Raw genomic sequence first — 17,203 nt, 5'->3', positions numbered from 1 at the left:
AAATGAAATAGACCTCTGAGTTTGGAAACCGATATTAAGAAAACGTAGGGGCAAAAAATTTGAAATTTGGACCATATATAGCCTCACTATTACTCTATTGTGTGCTAAAATTTCAGTTGGTTTCGTTATCCCATTTGTTAGTTATTAATAAAAATGTTGAAAAAATCACGGTTTTCTGCATATAAAATTATTGGTACCTCTCACTTTAACTCGTCTTAATTTTTTTGTTAACTGATAAAAAAAATCCAATTTTTACTAACGATAAGTTGAACCATTGTCTTTAATATTGTAAAGGTCATTTGTCTCAAAAGGTCTTCTTTTTTTATTTTTAAGTGAAACATAAGGGAGTGCTATCTCCGTAAATATGGCATTCTTTAAAAAAAGAAAAAACTGACAGGTAGCAAATAACTGTAAACAACAATTTGAAAAAATATGTTAAAATAATACAGTTATAAATATGATATTCTTAAAAACAGTATCGGTATGGTCAATTGCGTTCACGGTCCGATGCAGAGTATACAGTATAGCCTTTATAACTGTATTATTTTAACAAATTTTTTCAGATTGTTGTTTACGGAGATAGCATCCCCTTCTGTTTTGCTTAAAAATAAAAAAAGAGCTTTCGAGACAAATGACCTTCACAGTACTAAAGACGATAGTGCGACTTATAGTCAGTAAAATTAGAATTATTTTTGTCTAATTTTTTTTCCTGTTATACGTTTTCAAGCGACCTCTAAAAAATAAATATCAACGAAGTAACAATTTTTTTTCATTAAATTTGATCAACAAAATAATAGAAATTAATTACGAGACACTTAATAAATGTCTCGAGGCAAAATTTACTACCGCACTGTGAGTATCAAATATTTATAATTTTTTAATTTTTTTTAAATTTTTTATTTTTTAGAGGTCGCTCAACTAAAAATTAAAATAATTATGAGTGACCTTTAGAAATTAAAATATCAATTGGAAATTTTCAGAATCGAGATTTTTTTCAATCTAGAAAATGATAAAATAACGGGAAAAAAATTAAACAAAAAAAATTTAATTTTTGACGATTTTGGAAATTTTTTAAAATCTTGAGCGACATTTAAAAAAATTTTTTTGAGCTGATTTTTTGAGGGGGCTCTTAAAACATGATAAACTAACATATTTTCACAAGACGAAAAAAAAATCTTTTTTTTTTGACCACCCTACTATACATATTCTCGAAACGTAATTAGTAGCAAGTTTCTATATATTTTAGTAATTAGGCAGTGTTTTTTAAATTAATACGACTCACCAAAGTAAAAAAATAATTCAAGTTATTTCTTTTTTACTGGAAATAGCAGGTAATTTACGTATCGGATTGTTAACGTGAAAATATAAACATTAGACTGTTGACTATTCCTGTTGTGTTATACGTTTTTTAAGCTTTTGAAGAAGAAAGTACATGGAATTTAATAAATTATATCTGCTTTTATAATAAAGAAATGGTAATTCTAAGATTGTTTAAGCTTATTAACTAAAACTTATTGCCTACTTAATAAAAAAATTATTATTGTCCTCGCTAATCTATTAATGATTAATAAAATCTTTACTCTCTTTCCTTATAAGACTGTATGTACACAAATTGGAGCCGTTCCTGAACAATGGGGCGCGAGGCCTGTTAAAATATCGGTCCAGCGTAAATTATTAAACAACACACCTTGAAGCGTTGGCTGCTAGAGCTAGAGCAGCACTTGCTGGGGTCCCGTTTCGTGATTCACGCTGGGCGATATTTTTTGTACAAAATCCCGTCCTTAAGAACTGTTGACTATCTAATGTTGCCGATGTTACACTTAACTTCTATTTTATATGAATTAGGAAAATAAATCCTGCATACATTAACCCAACGTTAAAACTTAAGACTATGCAATACTTAGTCCGAAAGACACTATACAAAATTTAGTTAGTTGAGTTCGGTGTGAAAAACTGCAAGTGCCTCGGCAATTTTCAGGGTAATTTAAATACTATTAAAATTTTTTCCATTAAGAAATTTTAGATAAAATTTTTATAAAATTTTAAATGGAAACATCAAAGCTTATGAATCGTTTGAAAATGTGCAATGTGGTGGTTTTTAGCAATATTATCTCGGTCCTGTTATACATACCTAAGAGATCTTGGTGGTAACAAAAATTTTAAATTTTCTTGTTTATATTTTACAGTAAACAAAAAACTCGTCACTGAAGTCACTGTTTTGAAAATAACTTACCGACAAAAAAAAAGTGTTTGTCTTTTAATTCAGACCTGGTTTTTGCTATGTATTTTGATGTTCTGAAAACGAATTTAAACGTTAGAAAAAATTGTAATGCAATGGTTTTCCACAAATCACTCAAATGCGCGATATTTGAGGTTTTCTGGAATTTTTGTGAGTAACCTCATGCCACTCGTCAAGACTTGTGTGATATGTACAGAATTCTGATTTTCAAAGTTTTGATATAAGAAACTGCATATGAAAGTTTGAGGTACAGTTTTCCAAGTTAATGGATAAAATTTATAAAAACAAACCATATACAAATTGTTGTCGATGCAAAGATTTTATATAAAAGAACCTGCCTGTATAGCAAAATTTTAAGTATATGACCAATTAGTGGTAGAAATCATTTATGAATTTTTGCGTTACTTAAAAACTAGTCTGAAGTCATAAGGGGCAATTGAACAAGAAGTTACTAGCAATCCTTTTGCATAATTTTGAAGAAGAAAATATGTCAAAATTGTTCATCAAACCCTGTTGCCCTGTTTCCTGTTTTTTAAACAAAAGTGACACTAGGACAGCAGTCTATCAATTAAGAGTATTTGTGATAGTTATTATTAATTTCCTGATTGTAATGGATTCAACAAAATGTAAGTGGTGTTTTGTTCCACATTCCACATAGCCAATTGCATCTCCAAAAGACTCCCGAACTGCACTATAATTTTCCATAAATAAATAGGTATTTTATATAAATAAACACAATAAAATCATTCATTAAATATGTTGATCTTTGCCTGACTGTTTTTATACCTCTGATTTCGCCAATATTAAAACGCTCGTCTCTTTTTAAAAATTCAATTCATGATCATAAAAATATCAATTTTCGGTAAAATTTGTGAAGTAGCTTTCACAAATCCCGTTTCACACATTCTGCTTTAATTATAAGGGAAGATAGGTAAATGATTATTACTAAATAATAATTTTACTTAATAAAGGAATTCGAAGATTAAGGAAAATAACTCGTAGAGTTGAAAATATTTTATATGACAGTATCACTGACAGACTGGCACTACTGACAGTGTTGACAGAGCGTCTTCTTCCAATTTTTTCCCTTTACGCAATTATTTACACATAATTTCACTACAAGGTACTCATTATGACGTCACAGCCATTTTGAAACATTATAAAAAAATCAGTTTTAAATAAAAAATAATTATTTTAAAAAGATGAGACTTTTTTTTGTCGGGCTGTGTAGTGAGAAATGTTATTTTATTTAAAGCATATTTGTACAGTCGGCGCCACCCAAATGTGAACGGCAATATTGTACTGTGTAATTTAAACTTCAAATCATAGTCGTAAAATTCAATAGTTGTCAAATATACATATATGTCATTTAGAGCAAACGTAATTAAATGTAAACAAGTAACGTGAAATATGCCGGAGCATTTAACTGAAGCGCATAGAGCAAGGGCTATAGCTAAATTAGAAGATAATTGGTCTTTGAGTGAAGTGGCTGCTGATTTAAATGTCGGTAAGAGTTGTATATTTTATATTAAACAACGCTGGCGAGAACAATAATTACAAAGATCTATCAGGCAAGGTGTCGGGAAGGTTTCCAGTGACGCGGAAGACAGTGCCTTGGTCCAATTTATCCATAAGATCCTCTCTGTGTTACGCCACTAAAAAAAGTCTGATTTACTACGATAAAATCCAGATGAAATTTCCATAACTACCAAAATGCGTTCACATTTGGGTGGCGTCAACTGTACATCAAAATATGTACTTCTCAATTAAAATTTACCTAATTGTGATTTGTGTCTATTTTTTAAATGTTTTGTGCTTTAATTATGTGTAGTTCATAAAAAAGTCTTAGTCCTTACTTAACCGGAACTTTACGGTGATCTTAATCTTAATATCGTGCGCAAGATTTAGTATAAAAGTCGTTGGATTTCGGTATTCGAATCAGTTGGTGTCAGACTCTTCAAGGAAAAACATCGCTTATTTTAACGGAACATTTTCATTTTATTCGAAATTGGTTAGCTCCAGCACTTCAATGGTGAAACCGCGCATCGTAACGAAGATTTTGCTTTTATTTTATTCCGGAATTAAGGAACAACAGATGATCAGTTGTTGGGGCATCATTCCAACAAAAGAGTTCATTAAACTCCCACAGTCTATTTTTAAAATATAATTCAACACTGCAATTTGTATTTTGCAGGTAAATAAAAGAATTCGCAGTGTAATTTTCATTACCCTTAAACATCATATGTCCAATGAGGAAATTGCAACAGAAATATAAACTTCATGGTAGTATTCATTTTTCTGAAATAAAATTTTCGAATGTTTAGGATATTCATTATTTAGATGATGATAGATTCACTTAGACCAGTTACTAAACTAAAAGATTTAAGTTTTAATCTATATAAAATTCCCTCATCTATGATTTGGCAGACTGAAAGTTTCTTTGGTGTGCTGGCATAAATCATTACCATTCATGCGGACAGTGGTTTTCAAAATGTGTATACAAAAAGAACAGATCTTAGAAATATTTGTACCGAGTGTCGTGCTTAAATATGTAACTGTAACTTTTTTATTTTTTGGTCGATTTCAAAAATTTTTATTTTGAAATGTAGGGTAAAAAAAAACTTTAACTGTGATACTGCTGTGTTTTACTAATGCAATACACGGCCAACTAGTGCTGGTCTGAAGATGTATCGAACTTAATGAAACTTGCTGATAAGACATTTTAAGGAATGGCGAATGAGAATACATATCTGTTTTTTGGAAAACAAATCACTAATACCAATTAGCTATTTTGACGTCACAAAAACGAGTCCTAATTGGCCGTGAATTGCATTAATAAAAGCAGCAGCATTACAGTTACATAGTTTTTTTTATCCTACATTCTAAAAAGAATTTTTTTGAAATCGCTACAGGCTTGCATCACATTTAAGCACGACACCCTGTATATTCGTAAATATTTATAATTTTTAAAAATAACCTGGACTCGTTTTAATATCGGGAATTGTACCCCCCAGTTAAGATATATTGTACACATTTAAGGTTCAGTCTGTATCTTGACATTTAAACAATTTTAATTATTAAATTGAGTTTCAGTAATTAAAATAGTCATGTGACTGCGATCAAAAATATACTATAATATTTTTCTTTCAACAAAAAACAAAAAATTATAATAATATCTGCACCCCTTATTCTAATTCTAAGGATTAACCCTGAGATCGGAGTCCTTTGTGGCAAAGGGGGCTGCATATTATTATACTGTTGTATATTGTGCAAAATATGAATAAATCAAAGTTACACTTTACTATGAAGTTGACGCCAAGTTTTAGAAAAAAAATTAAGAAAAATATAGCATGTTTCATATGCAGCAGTTACATCACTATTTTAATCCCACTTAAGATTGTACCTTTGGTATAGTTAAAACTGGGTTAAATAATACCGGCGATTATAATTATTTGATTGTTTACTGTATGAAATGTATGTATTCTATTTTTTGTCCATTTTGAAATACAAATTAGCAATTAAATTTTACAAAATATTTTCAACATTAACATTTTTTGATATCTCTTCTCACATATCTGCTCTCTCTCTTGATACGAATTTACTAATAGACTTTTTTAAAAACCTGGATGGGATTTTGTACAAAAAATATCGCCCAGCGTGAGTCACGAAACGAGACCCCGGCAAGTGCTGCTCTAGCGGCCAACGGTTCAAGGTGTGTTGTTTAATAATTTACGCTGGACCGATATTTTAACAGGCCTCGCGCCCCATTGTTCAGGAATGGCTTCAATTTGTACATACAGTCTTATAAGGAAAGAGAGTAAAGATTTTAATAATCATTAATCTATTAATTATTAATCGAGGACAATCATAATTTTTTTTATTAAATTGCCCCTACGTTTTCTTAATATCGGTTTCCAAACTCAGAGGTCAATTTCATTTATTTCGATAGTAAGTGACTAAAAATAAGCAAAAGTTGATTGTCAAGACAATATGAAATAAAAATTGTGTTAATTATATTCATATTCTAGAATGTATTACTTTTTTGGTCGTAAATTTTTTCATTAAATATCCAGTGGTGTCCTTCTTACCGGTACCGTAGCTTGAAGATTTGTAGATTTGTACATTGAAGAAGAAATCTACCTGAGCCAGGCTAATTTTTAAGCTGTAAATTTATTTTGAAGCTACCAAGGAAGTGGAACATAAATAACGATTTTATGTGGGACATCCTGTACGTAAAATTTAATCTTTATTCTTAATAAAGAAAAATTAGTACATATTATTGTTTTTTTATGTGTTATATTTTCGTACTACTTAAGCTTTACAAAATCTTATTACTTAGGTACTTTTAAAAAATTACCCATATTTATATATCAAAGATAATATTAGACCATTATGCTTTATTTTAGCACACATTTTATAATAAACCAACTCTGTGTTTTCACTTTCATTTTCAAGGGTAGCGACACCTGTGAGAGTATACAAACTAATTATACTTAGAATATCTTGTGTTTAGATAGGAATCACCACAATTCTGGTTTANTGTCATTTCACTTGAGGACACAAATTATAGAACTATTAATAAATATTAATCTGAAAATTAAATACAAATGATCCTAGGTGTCCGTTCTAGTGAGTGAAGTAGTTTGGTTATTGTGCCTAACCTAGTTCCGTTGTAAATGGAATATATTGACAGACTAACAGTATGGTTAAAATTGAGGTACTTTGGCATTTATTTAAATTATTCTTCTGTTCTCATGAGCATTGAAATTTATCTCACTCACTAGCGGGAACCATTGCGAATACATCGATATATAATAATATTCAATTATGTTAGTTTCTTCGATGATTTGTGTCCTCATCTGAAGCTCTGTTACACGGTAAAAATATACATACTAAATCGCCCCCTTAACATCCTATGGGCATCTCAAAAAACAAAGGTTTCAATTGTTCATATGGTAGTCGTATAGTATTATTAAATTTGGGCCAGGGAAACACTGATTTTTTTATAAATTGTGTACAATTTTAAATTTATGTAAGTGTATCTTTATAAATTACTAATTTTTACGAAAATCAAAATAAAATTTGCATTTCAAGATTGGCAAAACAAAATTCTCTAGTGGTGTGCCATAATTTTTGAAAAAAATATAACCAGCTAAAGGTCATCAAATACTTACAAATGGACAGTGGACATAGGCAGCACATACTGTTGAGAATCATTTGTGTATTCCAGTGACGACTTGCAAAAGTTAAAGTTTTGATAATGAAGCATAAAACCCATACATTTCTTTACAGGATGATTTTATCCTCACAGAAACTAGTGATGGAAACATTTCAAATAAAATTTGAGAAATATAAAATTAAAATAGGAATGGGCGATCCTGAGTTCACAAAAAAATTGCACATACAGTGTGTCCACAGATTGAGTGCACGTGGGGTGTAAATGATAAAAAATTTTCGAGTTGAAATTTGAGCTTCTGGGCTTCATCTCTGCTTGGCTTTAAACTAAGAAGTTGAAAAAATTTGCCCAATTAATTATTGCACAGTTTGTTTTTACAATGAATTTTAAAAAATTGTCAAGAGTAAAGTACCTTTGTTTTTAAAAATTACTTAAAGTTACAGATTGTCAATTTAATCAGCCAGCTTTACTTTTTTTATTTTTCACAACCACAAAGTACAAATTCCTAATTATTTATTATAGAGAAAAAACGTAACTAATGTAATAAACATAAATAAACAAAATTTACCAAAACATTTTTTTTGTATTTAGCAATAGATCAAGTTTTAATTTTTATTTTATGCTAAATGAATTTTTCTTCATAGCAATATGTATTTAAATATGAGTTTGATATTAACATTCCATTTTTCAAACTTGCATTTTATAAAATATGCAGATATATGTGCAAACCTTTTTGAGATCTCAAGATCGAGTAGCTCTATTTTAATTTTTTATTTTGCAAAGATCATTTGAAATTTTTGCATCACACAAATTCACTATGTTAGCCTAGGAATCATCCCCTAAAAACAATATATGTCCCACGTTTTTATAAGAATATGATCACTTTAACTTTAGTGAGCCGTCGCTGGTGTATTATATTTGTGGGTATTTCAACAGCGCTGATGGGACTATTACGAAATCAATTCGGTCGAGATGCAGTGAAGTTAATAATTTTGATTAAAACTGTTTTATCCTCACTAATCATGTGATAAATTATAGTATTTAAATAAATTTATAACAGATTCTCAAAGCAGTGCAATTCAGTCTATAATTTAATCCTGTTAAAATCAAGGGGGAAAATTCATCCTTTTCCGTCCGAATGTCTTTTAATTTAGTGTAGGTACCACTTTACACTCTGAGCTTTTATTATATTAGATGGCATTATACACCATTGATTTCAGTTGAGACTTAATTTTTTCACATCAAATGCCATTTTGTTCATGAATTGTGCACAGAAAGTTTCATTTCAATACCTTCATTTGTTACAGTACAAAAAGTACTTTGAAATTTAAATTAACTCGTAATGGGGTACTTTGGCCCCCAATATGTTAAATTAAACTTCTAACATATGTAAAATTATTTTTTATCTTGTGATGATAAACAAAGTCTGATATTATGCTGATATCCTGCAGTGCTGATTATGACCATTATTAATGTATTTGGTAAGTAAATAATATTTAAACTGACGGATAGTATTTGTTGCAGCACATTCCTAATGCTATAGTCAATATACAAGCAATGGGAAAAAGAATATTTGTATCCGATGTTCAAGAATCTGTTTTTATGGTTCGTTATAAAAGAAATGAAAATCAGCTGATAATATTTGCCGATGATACCCATCCAAGATGGATTACTTGTAAGACTGTATTAGATTATGATACTGTAGCGACGGCGGACAAATTCGGCAATATAGCCATTCTCCGTCTGCCTCCAAACGTAAGTGATGATGTGGAAGAAGATCCTACAGGTCACAAAGCATTGTGGGATAGAGGCCTTTTAAATGGTGCTTCTCAGAAAGCTGACACTATCTCGACATTCCATGTAGGTGAAACGGTGACTTGGCTTCAAAAGGCAACATTAATTCCTGGTGGCTCAGAATCGCTTATCTATACTACACTTTCGGGGACTGTAGGGGTTTTAGTACCTTTTACGTCCCACGAAGACCATGACTTTTTCCAACATTTGGAAATGCAGATGAGGAGTGAAAATCCTCCTTTATGTGGGAGAGATCACTTGTCCTTCAGATGTTACTACTTTCCTGTTAAGGTAAAAATAATATTGTCTGATAATTTATAAATTTCTTTAGGTGCATATGAACAAATTAAAAATAATTCGTATAAAATTTAACTGAGTAATTTTCAGGAAATTTTTCAAATTTTCATGTTTTAAATTTTAGTTGCAATCGGTCTTTGTTAACAAAATGTTAGTACTGGATATCACATTTTTCAATTTTGCAGCAGTCTTTCTGTATCGTGTATTTATTAGTTGGCTTCCGTTTTTTTTTCTGTTTATTTGGATTTCATTACGAAAAAAATGGAAACCTATAAATATCAGCTTGTAGCTCCGTTATTTGCAGTTTAATTGCAGAAAATCTTAAAATTTCTTTAAATATCACGTAATTTGTTTGATACTACAAGAACATTATTTTTTCAGTAAAATCCAATAGGTATAAATGATACGAGAAAAATTATTTTCTCAAAAATGTTAGTTAAAAAACAAACTGAACAAAAGAACACATAAAATTTTATCATGATGATTCACAATCTTTTCTAGTTGGACTGTACCATTTTGTACATATAAGCTTTTCAGTATTTCTAATAGTTTGTGATATTTCTACAGCGATAATTAAATTTGAATCTCCCTGTATATACCCTGTTTCTTTTTTCACAGACCTTTAATAAATCATGGTTATTTTGAATTTTTACATTTTAATACTAAATAATTACCTGCAAAGCAATTATTCTTATATAGTTGACTTAGTCATAGGCATCCAGTTTTAAAATTAAAAAGGAATGAACTTTTAAAAAAATTATACAGGGTGTTTCTTTAATATTGTGAAAAATTTCAGGGACAGGTTCTTTAGATAAAAATAAGAAAAAAAAGTTCCCATTAACATGTGTCCGGAAACGCTTCGTTTCCGAGATACAGGGCGTTCATTTTTTGTAATCTACTTTTAATAGGTACTTATTATTTCAAAAGTCCTTTAACCGATTTATTTGAAAATTGACTGGTTTTTGTTTAATAATAGGAGCCATTTTTTGTATCATTAATAACATAATACCAAATACAAAATAACATAATAACATAATACAAAATGTTACAAAATAATAATTTTAATAACTTTTGCTCTGCACTTATTTATTCCCGGTATTAATGCACAGTGAGGCAAGAATTATTAGAATGAAAAAATTAAATTGGTGGAATTAATGAAAACCAGCGAAGAAGTAAAGTTATAAAAGTTGTTGAAAATTACCACCTCCAATTGCACTACATGCTTCGATCTTGCGACGCATTGATTGACGTACACGTTCAAAAATGCCTGGGGTGTGCCGAATTGTTTCACACGCTGTAACAATACGATTTCTCAATTCCTCGACATTTTCAATTGGAGTGGAATAAACCAGATGTTTGAGGTGGCCCCAGAGAAAAAAATCCAATGGATTTAGGTCAGGAGACCGCGGAGGCCAGGGATGTGGGCCTGCTCGACCTATCCAACGATTTGGGTACACTGCATCCAAATGTTGTCGCGCAATTAAACTAAAATGTGCTGGAGCGCCATCGTGCATAAAATACATTTGGAGTCTTAAGAGACGTCTTCCAGTAGTATCTGCAACTCCTCTTCAAGAAAATTACGATAAGCTTCTCCAGTTAGCCTCCTTGGTAAAAAGATTGGGCCAATCAAGTGGTCTCCAATAATTCCTACCCATACATTTACTGAAAATTTATGTTGATGGCGGCTTTCAATTATTGCATGTGGATTCTCATCTGCCCATATGTGATTATTATGAAAGTTCATTATGGCTTCTTTGGAGAAATTAGCCTCATCGGTGAAAAGTATTTCTGCTAAAAACTGAGGATTTTGTCCAATTTTTTCTTGAATCCATCGACAAAAAGCCAACCTTCGAGGAAAATCGTCTGGTAAAAGCGCCTGTACTCTTTGGATGTGATATGGATACAAAAGCTGATTTTTCAGTATCTTAAAGACTGTTGACTGACTAATATTTAGATTTGCGGCAATCTTTCTTGTACTTGTTATAGGACTTTCTTCGATTTCGTGGAGCACTTCTTCCATGTGTGGAGTTGAAACTGTACGAGGTCGCCCGTTTTCAGCAGTCATTTTTTTAAAGCTACCTGTTTTATTGAGACGGAGATGGAGACGAGTAAATATTGTATGATGCGGAATTGCACGATTAGGGTATCTTTCCTCATAAATACGCCTAGCCCTTAACGAATTACCGTCGGCAAGACCATAAACAAAATGCATATCGCACAATTCATTATTTGTGTTATTCATTCTTTGAAGAGAAATATCAGTTTTAAAACACGAAACACTTCTACACTCACAATGTGACAAACAGTAATCAACTACTGACAAAAAACAATTATTGACAGTTGGTGGGCATTCCAATTTCCAAGCCAACTGGGGCTATTTTGTTTGAACACGATAAGATAATTTAATCAGACATATATCAAGACAGATACCCTTATCGTATAGTTAAAGGACTTTTGAAATAACAAGTATTAAAAGTAGATTACAAAAAAAATTAACGCCCTATATCTCGGAAACGAAGCGTTTCCGGACACATGCTAATGGGAACGTTTTTTCTTATTTTTATCTAGAGAACCTGTCTCTGAAATTTTTCGCAATATTAAAGAATCACCCTGTATTAGCAATTTTTTAATTTTAAAACCACAAACAGTGACCGCAAAAATCGTCCGTTTTTTAACAATTTGCAGAGAACTAAAGAAAATAGATAAAAATATGTTTTTGCTCTCAAATTACTCGTCGTAAAAAATTAAGATGAGCATAGCTTATAGTTTTTTGAAAATTTTCAAAAATCACCCCTATTTAGGGGTTGAAAAGACGCCCAAAATGAAGAATTGAATATTTAAATATAAAAACTATTAGCATGTGAATTTTTCTATCGAATGATTCTTCATACAAAGAAAGATTTATTCTCATGACTTCAAAGTTGTCAAAAATAAAACTAATTTAACCCTTTCGCTGCGCAGTACGTCTGAACGTAGCTACCGCGCCGTGTGCGAAAGTTTATCGCATGCGAATATATACATCTGGAGCAGTTAGACCACTTATAGTTTTACATTATGTTGTGTTAAATTACGATTTACGATAAATTTTACAATTTTATTTTGAATAAAATACAGTATATGTACTAAATAGAAACTGAAAGAAACATGAACAATCTTGGTATTATTACCAGTACCTCTTTCCATAAAAATATTTATCACAATCGGTATAAACTCGTCCGCAAAAATTCGCCTTACCAATTGCAATAACCGAGTCACTAATGCACATGGTTGCGAATATATACGGTTTGAGCAGCCTGATCCAATTTAACTATTCATGCGAATTAATCTGTCTGGAGCAGTTTGAGCCCTATAAATTTTTAGCGAATATATACGTCTGGAGCAGTGAAAGGGTTAAGCGCGCTCAGGGGGTGGAATCATCCCCAAATATCAGAAATAATTGTAAAAATTAAAAAAAAAACGTACTGATAGTTTTCATATCAATTGGTAATATTCAAATTCTTCATTTTTGGCATTTTTTCAACCCCTAAGTAGGGATTTTTAAAATTTTCAAAATACTGAAAGCTATGCTCATTTCAGTTTATTACAAGTAATTTGCGACCAAAAACATATTTTTATGTATATTTTAAAATTATCTGTGAATTGTGATAAAACGTGCGAAAATCACAGTTTTTTTGCGGTCACTCTTTAGCTTCATCATAATTGCTTTGTAGGTTCTATGCTAAATGTGACAACCTTTCAATTTCAAATACCTGAAATATAAAGGTGGCTCCATGAAAAGTGAAATGGAGGGATGCTCCCAAAGTTTTGGAGATTTAAAAATGTATAATAAATTTTCTATCTGGAGTTGCAGCGCGATAATCTTGATAGGCTATTTGCCAAAAAGAACCACAAGTAACATGGAAATATTATTCCAACTTTCTCCGGCTTGCTACAAGTTACATATCCCTCCATTACTGCAACAAAACAATGCGGGACTGCATGTTGCTTGTAGAGCCAAGGAATTACTTCCACAATCAAAGGGGTGATTGTGATTTTTGTTGATTTCCAGTGTTGGAAAAATCCTTACTAGAAATGCGATTTCAGGATTTAATGACATAAAACAGACTATAAAATAAATGCAGACTTCAAAGTAAATATTAACTCCAATAAGAATTTGACTAAAGAAATAATAATAATAATAAGCTAAAAATTCCACATCAAAATATATGTATACATACAGTGTAATTTTTTAAAACCTGACAGGCCAACTTTTTTATTTGAAGTGATAGACTTATTTCTAAATTCAAAGTTGTAGGAAATAATATGGCTAAGAAAAATTTGCAAATAAAGCCTTCCGGTGTTGCCATATTTCTTCATTAGCTACTAAAATGTTAATTCTTTAAATGGCAACACCGTATTTTTTTAACGTAATTTGACAAATCTTCAAATTCTAAACAAAAATTGTTATGTCACATTTCTTTATTGAAATAGCCATTTTAGAACAACCAGCAAAAACAGAAAATAACATAGCAATAGTAGGCCTTGAAAATTAAAACAAAAATTGTGTTGTTTGAAAGGAGCCGTCATTATTGTGCTGTCATTATATTATTTGACAGATGTTTATTTGAATATTGTGTATAAAAGTAACCTTTTAATTCAGTTGCTAAGATGATGTGACGCATTGCGTAGACTTAAGCCACCAACACGAAGAAAAATTAATTCAACTTTCTCTTTTGGATTAAATAACTGTTTCTTCTTAGCAACTAAATTAAAACGTTATTTGTATACACATTCAAACAACAGCTGTCAAATAACACAATGATGGGTCCGTTCAAACAACACAATTTTTGTTTAATTTCCAAGGCCTACTATGTTAGGTTTTCTTAATTCCTGCCGACTGCAGATTATTTTCCTTGTTTTTGCTGATTGTTCTAAAAGATTTGTCAAATTATGTTAAAAGAAGTATGGTGTTGCCATTTAAAGAAATATTGTTTTGGTAGCTACTGAAGAAATCTGGCAACACCAGAAAGCATTATTTGTAAATTTTTCTTAAGATATTTCCTACAACTTTGCATTTGGAAATACTAGTCTATAATTTCAAATAAAAAAGTTCCCCAAAAAATTACAGTTTATGTTACAGAGCTGAACGGCGCCAACCACAATGCCTAATTGTTAATTTTATTTTTTCAATATTAAATAAAGACATTTTTTATTATTATTATTACTATTATTATTATTATTATTATTATTATTATTACATTGTTTTAATCAAAATGTCATTTTCTCCTAAATAAAATCTCTTTTTATATGTAGATTGCTCTCTTATTTGGTATTCAGACAATAAAGAATTATTAGAAGAAAAAGTTTTTTTGAACCATGGCAAAAAAATTTTCCCTATCTCAAAACATGGTGGATGGTGTATATTTTAAATAATTATACTTAGTTAAATATTTAAATAGTGATTATTAAAAAATCATAACTGGCATGGACTTATACAGGGTGATTCAGAACTTATCCAAAAAAAGTTCTCAATGTGCAGGAGATTCTTAAAAATACAATTTTGTAAAGAAAAAATTAAAAAGGGTACTTTGAAAATACACTTCTGCATGGCACTGGAAACTGGTCCACTGTAAAATGCGATTGTCACGGCAGCAGTGATAAAACCGGACAAAAACTTGAAAGAATTTCGCAAGGAAAGGAATAGAATTTTATATCAGCCGCTATTGTTATTATTAATTAATAAAATTAATTTGTGGTTTTAAATAATAAAACAATTTGGCATACCTGATGTTACAACTGTTCAAAATTTTGTCCACCAACGTGTAAACACATTTGGGTCCGTCTTACTCAGTTTCTATGAACTAACACAAATGCTGTCTTGTTTCACCATAACACAAATGCTTCACCATGAATTAAAATGATATTCATCAACTCCGAGTTGCTATACACATAAGCCATTTTTGACACTAACTACTAAAAAATTATTGTAAACACTATGGCAATGACGACTGTAAAATCGGATTTCAGTATTCCCGAGTTGCTGAGGCCACGTGGCTCTCCATGCGTATTACGAATGATGCTAGAGACTACAGTTGTCCAGTTATGTAATGGTTAAAAGTGCTAAAACTAGTAAGGATTTTACAAAAAATTGTTTACGATATTGACTCTTTCTAATGCCGCATCTATTCCCAAATTTTTTTGAATAAGTTGTAAATCACTCTTTTATTAAAGTTATATAAATAACTAATAATAAATATAAAGTATTTAAGAAAAGTTAAATTTTTATGTAAAAGTGATGATATAATGTAAACATGCTAGACTTATGAGTCTAATGATTTATTTTAAATTCTGAGACATAAATTAATAAACTTGATATGTTAATCTCGGTGATGTGTAGGATAAAGGATATATTTTAAATTTCAGAACGTAATTGATGGTGATATGTGTGAACAGTATAATTCATTGGAACCCGCAAAGCAGAAGAGCATCGCAACAGACTTGGACAGAACTCCTGCAGAGGTTTCCAAGAAATTAGAAGATATAAGAACTCGTTATGCTTTTTAATAATTTATTTTGTAGATAATCTATAATTTTTTTTATCTAAATAAATATTGATTCACTGAAAATATACTTTATTATTGTCAATTTATTTATAAATAACAAAATGGGAAGATCATTGCTATTAGAATTGCTTGCCAGTAAGGAGTAAAGTAGTAGTAGGTTAGTTCATTTGCAAGTTACAGTACATTTACGTATATGACAAGAAATTTGGGTGAAAATGGTGACAAGTAAACAAAAATGTAATGTTTTACTGGATTTGTATACAGGGTGTCCGTTAAAGAAAGAATCAAACTTTACCACTAGATTCTATGATAAAATTAATTATGAAAAGTCGTATACAATGTTGCTCATAAATGCTTAGTTTTCGAGATACAGGGTGTTGAAGTTGAAAAAAAATAACATACCTTTCGACTACTTCGAGTTAATTTAATATCTGGGGGTTTTTTGGGATGAAAAATTTGAATTTATCAATGATTTCGTTGTATCTTCTAAAGGGCGCCACAAGTGACCATTAGGACACATTTAAACTGGCAAAACTTTAGTGACACTGTATTTCACTTTAGGCCGGGAAAAATCTTTTCCCCCAACTTTTCTGCTTAAAAAAGGTATACCCTCGCTAATATTTCTAAAGCCAATCATTTTCAACAAAAAGGCATTTAAATTTGTAAATGCATAAAAAATTTGTTTAAAAGTTATTTTCAGCTCCACTGATAAGCATTGAAAACATATTTTTTAATACAGGTCAATAATAATTAGCTATTTTTTATTAGAGTTTTAGGTCGTTTAGATGTGTTGTATTGATAGATTGTTTTGAAAAAGTAGTTTTTTTACTGTCAATTTTGTTTACAAAATAATTGTTAAATAACACAAATTTAAAATTGTAATTGTACTTTTTTATTTAAAGGCATATTTCTTGTTAATAAACGATTGCTCCTAATTTCGTTCATTAGTGTTGAAAATAACTAATAATAAAACTAACAAATTTTGTTATGCATTTACAAATTTAAGTGCCTTTTTGTTTAAAACAGTTGGCTTTAGAGATATTAGCAAAGGTATACCTTTTTTAAACAGAAAAGTTGAGGGAAAAGATTTTTCCAACTCTAAGTGAAATTACACGGTGGCACAAAAAGATTTTACAGTTTAAATGTGTCCTAATA

The 17,203-nt window shown here is 30.4% G+C and overlaps 1 protein-coding gene across 2 annotated transcripts in view; it reads left to right on the top strand.

Annotated features, from left to right (window-relative positions):
* LOC108916497 (splicing factor 3B subunit 3) overlaps positions 1–16,115 on the top strand; it is a 35,556-nt gene extending 19,441 nt beyond the window's left edge. For both annotated transcript variants that reach the window (XM_018722765.2, XM_018722764.2), the window contains 2 exons: positions 8,940–9,500; positions 15,909–16,115. In XM_018722765.2, the coding sequence (XP_018578281.1) occupies positions 8,940–9,500; positions 15,909–16,049 (702 nt within the window). In that variant the 3' untranslated portion in view covers positions 16,050–16,115. The remainder of the gene's footprint in view (positions 1–8,939; positions 9,501–15,908) is intronic.
* Positions 16,116–17,203: the final 1,088 nt, after the last annotated feature.

Source organism: Anoplophora glabripennis, unplaced genomic scaffold (genome assembly GCF_000390285.2).
Source record: "Anoplophora glabripennis isolate ALB-LARVAE unplaced genomic scaffold, Agla_2.0 scaffold1676, whole genome shotgun sequence".
NCBI lineage: Eukaryota > Metazoa > Arthropoda > Insecta > Coleoptera > Cerambycidae > Anoplophora > Anoplophora glabripennis.
Note: the sequence above shows the minus strand (reverse complement) of the source record. Positions and strands in the feature narration are given on the sequence as shown.